Genomic DNA, 8,948 nt, shown 5'->3' on the forward strand with positions numbered 1-8,948 from the left:
ATGAAATAAGGTAAACTACAATAAAAAAAAACCCAGAAAAAACAAAAACTTGTAGTTCACAATGACCAAGACATCAGATGACTTAAGTGGTCACAAAACTAAACTGAACACAGACCAATTTGGATAGACTTTTTCAATTAGTATTATGACTGGAACATACAAATCAGAGTACAATGGTCTTAGATAAATAGTTTAAAACGTTTCCTCTAAATATGTCTGTTTACTACTAACAAGCGGAAGATCTTATGCCTTTTACGACAATCCTTGAACTCAGTTGAACTCGACCACTAGGCCACCGCTGTACAATGTAAGTATTCTGGCATTGACATAACACACTAATTGTATTTCGAAAACAAATACCTTGAACACGATTATGAACAAAATTTTTTTTTTCTTCAAATTTTTCTTCACAATTTGTTTCCTATGATGAGATAAACACAATGCGGTCAAGGACAGTCACGAAATATCCAAAAAACGGAATGACGTAGCACAAAAACACCAAGGGGAAAAAAATAGGGGAAGTCCAAAACATAAAACTGATACAATATGGCTCACGCACTTCAATTTGAATTAGTCTGGTTGTTCAGCATTTAATTAGTCACATGTTCATAAAATGTTATGATTCACCGTTTGTGTGATACACAAGTTCCCATTATTAATTTGATGTTATTCGGTTTGCTTTAAGTGTAGGAATGGTTATTTCTACAATTTGCTACTTGTGTACTTCGAATTTTCGATTTCAAAAACAAGACTTAGATTTATTGGTTGTTATGTTCTTTTTATCGACACAGAGGCGACATATAAGTATATCTCTTCGTTTTTTACACGTAGAGACTACTTTGAATCTTATTTTGGCGACAATAACAGTTTGCTGGCTGATATTTACAGGAAACGACTCCTCCCAGTTTTCAATGTTTCATCGCAGGAAAATCAACATGGCGGTCGTCGTTAAACAGTAACATTACTAAACTGCGTATGTGCTAGCTTTTTCTACGATATAACATTGCGAAAACATTGACTTACCATCCCATCTGGCAGTTTGTCGTCCGTGATAGTACTTGTTTCCATATTATATGAGTTACTGTTCATCCGTTCGGTGTATTTCTTCTGACGGTGAAAAGAAACCACAAAAGCCTGACCTCCACCGTAGCACAAATGGAAACGGCTGTGACGTCATCTCAACAAATGCCGGTCACTTGAAGTACGAGATTTGCAACGAGACTTTTGAAATGCTTGAAAATGTCTGCAATATTTATACTAACATAGAGCAGTTACTGTTTAAGTGTATAAAAGCGAAGTACTTCACGCGATATCTTCACAAGATGCGGTTTTATTTTATTTCTGAGATCCAGCGACGACATATCCGGAAGTTGATACCCGGAAATGACATTTGGGTCAAAGGTTAAAGAATATTATCACGTGTGTATTCGTAGAACTCGCTGATTGATAGAAATCTCTTGTACATTTATGGAAGGACTTGGTGATCTTGTAAGTATTTTTACCACATTTCGGAAAATGTTATACATTGTACTTTATTGTTAAAAGAACAGGAAGGAAAATGAGTAGGGGTGCTAGAAATGAAACACATTACTAGACCTTAGAAAACAGTTATCACATGGTCAATGATCATCATCATGATTCATGGACATATTCATATAGAGTCATTGAGAGAAGCATCATATCAATAGTAAATTGTAGAATAGTACTGATATTTCCATGAAACTTTTTTATTTTGTACACTTCTATCATACTGACATCCATCATCCACAAACGCACAAACACGCACACATGTACACATCATACATACATACATACATACATACATACATACATACATACATACATACATACATACATACATACATACATACATACATACATACAATGTACATACATACATACATACATACATACATACATACATACATACATACATACATACATACATACATACATACATACATGCATGCATGCATACATACAAATGTAATTCACGACATACATACATACATATATGTACATACATACATACATACATACATACACACATGCACACACGCACAATTTGTTTGTCAACAGATCAGCTTCTTTTTTGTACAAGTGCGATTTGGGTCGGTGGACTTTAAGAGCAATAAATATACTAGTATGTTAAATACACACACACACACACACATACACACACACATACATACACATCCATACGTTATGATGAGTCTGCTCTAACTGATGAGTCTATTACATTCCAGTGACATACAATATTGTTCAAACTCTTTATGTTTGCGGATGACTCACAATAGAAAAGGGGTTCGGAAAACAGCAGTAATAGAAATGACAATACAAGCAAGTACAAAAATGTAGTAGAATACACTGGGAACTCTGTTCTTTATATGCATGCGCACTCCAACTTGTAGCTGAAACTTACATCACACAAGAAATTTTGATTTGATCGTCTGCCTTATCGTCGGGCTGCGTGCTGATTGGTTGATTATGTATGACGTATGACTATATAATGAGTTCATCAGAAATGGCAACAATGTTAACAACAACAACGTATAACACAAAATATGAATCAATAAATGTAATTCACGACAATGTTTTTGGTTTTTTTTCTTTCCTCCATGAAATAACCCAAATCTGTCTTAGACATAGACAGTGGATGTCTGTGCTTTGACTGATTTTCTCAGTTTTACAGCTAAGTGTTTTCTTTTGTCAGGGTGCACAGGGAGCTGTGGATGCTGCTGCTGCCCTCTCTGGCAAAGCCGAGGATTATATCAATAACGTAAGTAGGGTTTTGATTTTGATAACTGTGAAGTCTCTAATCTTTCAAAGCAGCCATTCATACATTCATTGTACTGCCTTATCTCTCCACTACAATGTGAAGCCATTCATACATTCATAGTCTGCGCAACACAAGACCAAGACATATGGTTGACTATGAAAGTCTTTACCATTGGACATACGACAATTATCAAATCTGAACACTTTCAAGAACAAACTCACTAAAGACACATGTACTCAAAAAAGCATTTGGTGTGGACTGACCCTTATTGTTGCCATTGAACAGTACTGTGGTTCTGGTCACATTGGATTAGATTAGATTAGATTAGATTAGATTAGATTAGATTAAATTAGATTAGATTAGATACTGCTTTGTTGTAGCCTGGATGATTGACCTGTCAATTTTTTTTTGCTTCACACAGCCTGCAAACTCAGCCAATTGACACTGACAGTCGATAGACATTTTTTTATCTCTCTATTTTTACAGCCCCAGCTTGAGGTCCAATGGGCAATGAAGGCATATCATCATGCTGAGACATATTTCAATGTAAGTGCATCTCTGTCTAACCAACAGCTGACTAAACAATACTTACATGAAAATATCTCAAATACCATCACTAAGTCATTGATGGGATCCATGAATACAGTACAGTTAATTGAGTTTTTTGACTCATGTTCATAAATTTCATTTTGACTAATAATGACAACTTTTTATATTGAAACCACATCCACACATGTAATGTTATATGCACATTGGAAATACTCTCTTTAAACTGTTGATGTTACTTTGTTCAAGAAAACTCCCATTCTCAGTTCAAATCAAGGAAAAAAAACAGTGGTCACCATACAAACATTTTAAATAGAAGTCAAATTGATATCAAAATCAAGCCATTTTAGAATCCAATATGGCCACCATCATATCCAATATGGCCGCCATCCAATATGGCTGCCACTGAGTGTATTTATCTATGGAAAATGAAAGATTTTTTGTCAGTTTCCTTGAAAACAAAATTGTGAATCCCAAAATTTCTTTTATTATTTCAAAAAATGCAGGAACAAGCTTTCATACCATAAAGTTTGGAGCCATTTATATTCTTTGATTTTCAGAGAAATTGATTCCCATGATGCAATTCCACCATAAGTTTTTCAAGTTGTTTGAATTTTAAATTTCTTATTGTTGTTTGTCCAATTCTTCCCCAGTTGATTTCATCAGTCAATCCTCGCCTCTTGAAATTGACAAAACATGACGATGAGATCGTGCAAGAATTCCGAAAAGATTTTAAAGATCTTGAGATTGGTCTAATCAATGAAGAGAGTATGAAAACATTATCAGCCAAAGCAGTAAGTAATGATAATAATAATAATAAAGTGAATTTTTAATGTGCCTCAGCCCTGTTTTCCAAAGAGCTCCAGGTGCAGACGCAGAACTACTAAGGCCTAAAAAACATGTTTGGCTCCAGTTACCCGACCCCACCTAGTTTTTCACGCCGACTAAACTTTTTTTTTACATATTCAAGAAAAAATAATAAAATCGCAAGAAATTGTGGATGCGGAAGCTAACATCCACTTAAAAAGACAATATAAAACTGTTCTTCCAATCTGTAATGGGTGTAAATCTGAGAAGCCAATAACGCAGAGACCATATGGAAAACAATGGAAAACATAACTACCTGAACTAGACACTCACATATGACAAAAACATGTATGAACAAAATTAAATAAAAAATCTACCTACCCCACCTATTCTAAAATTGAGCGCAATTGGAACCACAGTGTTGACCTATCAACAGTCTAGAATCCAATACTAGTATGGCCACTGCCAACTGTGTTGAACCAAGATTAATGTTAGGAATCAGAAGTTTTGCTCTGTGAGCAACTAGTACATATTTAGACCAATCAAAAGTTTGCTTTCTCAGCAACCATGATGAATGTTGACCAATCAAACGTTTGCTCTCTCATCAGTGTTATCTGAAGACATCCCTAATGTACATTTGATCATTTTCTTTTTCTTACCAGAAATGGCGGCCATTTTGTAACCATTTTGAAGGTCAGTTAGATGATTACAATTTTGGTACATTATTGAGATTAGATAGTAGTCAACCGTACTCAGAAGAAAATTCAACGTTAGGTAAGTTCACAAATCTACAATCAAAATCACAAAATCTGAAACAAAACATGACAGTGTAACTGCATTAGTGACATTTTTGTCAAACCGGACAATGTTTGTTTTAAGTTTCATGATTTTAATTGTAATTCTGTGTCACAATAGTACAACATAAAATTTAAATTCAATATGGTCAGTTGTACTACAGTGCCATGGGCAGTCTCTAATGGGCACTGTATACAGAGACTAATCTTGTGACATTGACACATAGCAAGTGTAAAAATATGTATATCTTCCTACAAACAAAGGTAATAACAAAAATGTCATAAAAAATTACAGCTCTGCAGGACTCAGATTTATCTTCTATGCTTGATAGTCAGGTTTAGCCAAATTTCAACTATAATTTTATATTGATGTCCATTGGTCTAACAGACTACCATCATATAAATATTGCAGTCTAGATACACTGTTTAGAAGTCTATATGTGTCCTAAACTACTGCTAATTTAGTAGTCTAGATACAATGTTTAGTAGTCTATATGTGTCCTAAACTACTGCTAATTTGGTAGTCTAGATACAATGTTTAGTAGTCTATGTGTGCTGGACTACTGCTAATTTGGTAGTCTAGATACAATGTTTAGTAGTCTATGTGTGCTGGACTACTGCTAATTTGGTAGTCTAGATACAATGTTTAGTAGTCTATGTGTGCTGGACTACTGCTAATTTGGTAGTCTAGATACAATGTTTAGTAGTCTATGTGTCCTAGACTACTGCTAATTTGGTAGTCTAGATACAATGTTTAGTAGTCTATGTGTGCTGGACTACTGCTAATTTGGTAGTCTAGGCACAATGTTTAGTAGTCTATGTGTCCTGGACTACTGCTAATTGGGTAGTCTAGATACAATGTTTAGTAGTCTATGTGTCCTGGACTACTGCTAATTTGGTAGTCTAGATACAATGTTTAGTAGTCTGTGCCCTGAGCTAATACTAATTTGGTAGTCTAGATACAATGTTTAGTAGTCTGTGCCCTGAGCTAATACTAATTTGGTAGTCTAGATACAATGTTTAGTAGTCTGTGCCCCTGAGCTAATACTAATTTGGTAGTCTAGATAAAATGTTTAGTAGTCTATGTGTCCTGGACTACTGCTAATCTGGTCGTCTAGATACAATGTTTAGTAGTCTATGTGTGCTGGACTACTGCTAATTTGGTAGTCTAGATACAATGTTTAGTAGTCTATGTGTCCTGGACTACTGCTAATTTGGTAGTCTAGATACAATGTTTAGTAGTCTATGTGTGCTGGACTACTGCTAATTTGGTAGTCTAGATACAATGTTTAGTAGTCTATGTGTCCTGGACTACTGCTAATTTGGTAGTCTAGATACAATGTTTAGTAGTCTATGTACCCTGGACTACTGCTCATTTGGTAGTCTAGATACAATGTTTAGTAGTCTATGTGTCCTGGACTACTGCTAATGTGGTAGTCAAGATACAATGTTTAGTAGTCTATGTGCCCTGGACTACTGCTAATTTGGTAGTCTAGATACAATGTTTAGTAGTCTATGTGTCCAGGACTACTGCTAATTTGGTAGTCTAGATACAATGTTTAGTAGTCTATGTGTGCTGGACTACTGCTAATTTGGTAGTCTAGATACAATGTTTAGTAGTCTATGTACCCTGGACTACTGCTAATTTGGTAGTCTAGATACAATGTTTAGTAGTCTATGTGTGCTGGACTACTGCTAATTTGGTAGTCTAGATGCAGTGTTTAGTAGTCTATGTGCCCTGGACTACTGCTAATTTGGTATTCTAGATGCAGTGTTTAGTAGTCTATGTGTGCTGGACTACTGCTAATTTGGTAGTCCAGATACAATGTCTAGTAGTCTATGTACTATACTATTGCTAATTTGGTAGTCTAGATACAATATTTAGAAGTATATAGTATGTACATATAGTACTGTTATTTTCATCCTTCTTAGTGTGATGTGACCAGATACTGAACTCATCATTTTCTGTCTCTTTCAGTGACTAGAATCCAGTTCTATGCAATCGAGGTAGCAAGGAATAGAGAAGGTTACAATGATTGCATTTGGAAGAAAAAAACAAAGACAGAAGATGAAAACACAGAAAACAAATCAAAACAGTCATAGCAAAACAAAGTTCATTTGTCATCCATTTATTTCAACCCAAGAAAGCCATTTTACATGCAAGGTACATTTAGATACAGAAACTGAAAATGTTTCAACACAAAGATGTTATGTCATCAGTGTTTTTTTACTTTTTATCAATATTTTGTCAATTTTTTTCAAGGGAGAGAAACTGCAGCCAACATTTTTTTTTTCGCTATCTGAGAAAAACACCGAGACCTACGCCACCGTCTTTCTTTCCTTCTGAAATGTACGTTTGTTATCTATGTTAACATATTCCTGATTGGTGTTTGAGATATATTTTATTTTGCTGCATAATTAGAGCGCTGAATAGAACACAATGTACTTTAAATTATGTTAGGGGCGATTGCACAATGTCGCACAAGCTCGGTAAACAAACGTCATTCGATTCGAACAAAACCCCCCTCCCCGCGTAAAAAACGTGTAAAAATATTGGGTATATTGTATTATACCACACAGAAACTATCGGATGATAACACAATGTCGCACAAGCTCAATAAATGAACTTCGTTTGTTTAAGCCAAAAACCCTTCCCCTAAACAAACGTTCACAAGTGCCACATCGATACATTTATATATGATGTAACACATGATGAAAATTGTAGCAGTCACACCACTACTACCAATGCAGTCGAAACACATGATGGTAAACACATTAAAATACTACCGGAAACTCAGCACTGTATAAACATTAAATGTAGATTGTAATAAACTTATCAACATCTCAGTAGTAAATACAGAACCTGTTGGCATTTAAGGCATGAAAGTTTTTTAAATTAGGTTAGAAGTGCGAAAATGAAGTTCAGCAACCAGACCCCCCCCCCCCCCCCCTCCCAACAAGCTAAGTTAGCTTATTGAGCTTGTGTGACATTGTGCACTTGACCCTTAGTGGGTGGATGTCACAGTACACATGGCAATGATTAGAGAATATATTGTTCATAGTTCCAAAAATCAATGGGACAGTACAATATAGTTACTTTGGTGCAGTAAATTGGACACAAATGCGACGTTTCAATCCGTCTACTACGGACCTTGATCACGCAATTATTAAATTATTCATCATTAATGTCTCTCTCCAAAACCAGTTCGGAGAGAGACATTAACACTGAAAACTAACATGGCATTTGTTTCCAATTCACCATTCCAAAACATGGCATTGTTTATGTCATATTTTATTTTTTACTGCAAAAGACAAAAATATGTCTTTTTTCATTTTCTTCTTATCTTTTTAGACAGTTCCTTCCATTGCTAAGTGTGAACTCGTCATGCAATATGTTAAATGAGTAATTTGTTTAGTAGATTTATCAGTAATTATGGAACTTCAAATAAATGTTTAGATGTCATAAATATTTCAACTTGTCGATTAGATTATCATATTTTGAAGTTGTATTTTAAATTCAAGAAAATAAAGTTTTGTGAACGTTTCATGACACATAGTTGTATATGTCAAAGTTTCATAATTGTATTGAGTGGCAGAGCTTTAAATTGTCAGTTCTGCTCTTGGAATGGCAAGTGTCTGTCAGTGTGTGTGTGTGTGTGTGTGTGTGTGTGTGTGTGTTGGGATTCTCCCCCGCTCTGTCTCTCTCCTCTGTCTCTCTCACTCTCGCTCACACTCTCTCTCACTCTCACTCTATCTCACTCTCTCTCTCTCTCTCTCTCTCTCTCTCTCTCTCTCTCTCTCTCTCTCTCTCTCTCTCTCTCTCTCTCTCTCTCTCTCTCTCTCTCTCTCTCTCTCTCTCTCTCTCTCTCTCTCTCATTTTCACTCTGCAAAACAAAGTTAAAACAGCTGACTTTGTCATGATGTTTGCTCAGGATGTCACCTTTGGTGTCTAGGTAGGGGATTTATTAACAATGGAAGTACTATATGTAGGGTTCAGCTAAAACAAATATCAGTCCAACTTT

The 8,948-nt window shown here is 35.4% G+C and overlaps 2 protein-coding genes across 4 annotated transcripts in view; one reads left to right on the top strand and one right to left on the bottom strand.

The window, feature by feature from the left end:
* LOC144446405 (F-box/WD repeat-containing protein 1A-like) overlaps nt 1–1,339 on the bottom strand; it is a 24,531-nt gene extending 23,192 nt beyond the window's left edge. Inside the window, exon 1 of one of the 3 annotated variants that reach the window (XM_078136161.1) lies at nt 1,024–1,339. In XM_078136161.1, the coding sequence (XP_077992287.1) occupies nt 1,024–1,089 (66 nt within the window). In that variant the 5' untranslated portion in view covers nt 1,090–1,339. The remainder of the gene's footprint in view (nt 1–1,023) is intronic. The other 2 variants (XM_078136160.1, XM_078136159.1) reach the window with 2 other exon arrangements.
* LOC144446406 (protein PBDC1-like) lies at nt 958–8,403 on the top strand. Its single transcript, XM_078136162.1, has 6 exons — nt 958–1,488; nt 2,714–2,779; nt 3,266–3,325; nt 3,979–4,119; nt 4,795–4,906; nt 6,905–8,403. Exons 1-6 carry the CDS (start codon nt 1,468–1,470, stop codon nt 7,027–7,029), a joined length of 525 nt encoding a protein of 174 aa, XP_077992288.1. The 5' UTR covers nt 958–1,467; the 3' UTR covers nt 7,030–8,403.
* The last annotated feature ends 545 nt before the right edge of the window (nt 8,404–8,948 follow it).

Source organism: Glandiceps talaboti, chromosome 15 (assembly GCF_964340395.1).
Source record: "Glandiceps talaboti chromosome 15, keGlaTala1.1, whole genome shotgun sequence".
NCBI classification, from domain to species: Eukaryota; Metazoa; Hemichordata; class Enteropneusta; family Spengelidae; genus Glandiceps; species Glandiceps talaboti.

Excerpts from the sequence above, each read along its gene's own strand:
- LOC144446406 (XM_078136162.1), top strand. The coding sequence starts at position 1,468 with ATGGAAGGACTTGGTGATCTT. Across the intron at positions 2,780-3,265 it reads CCGAGGATTATATCAATAAC|CCCCAGCTTGAGGTCCAATG; the intron begins GTAAGTAGGGTT and ends CTATTTTTACAG. Across the intron at positions 4,120-4,794 it reads AAACATTATCAGCCAAAGCA|AAATGGCGGCCATTTTGTAA; the intron begins GTAAGTAATGAT and ends TTTTCTTACCAG.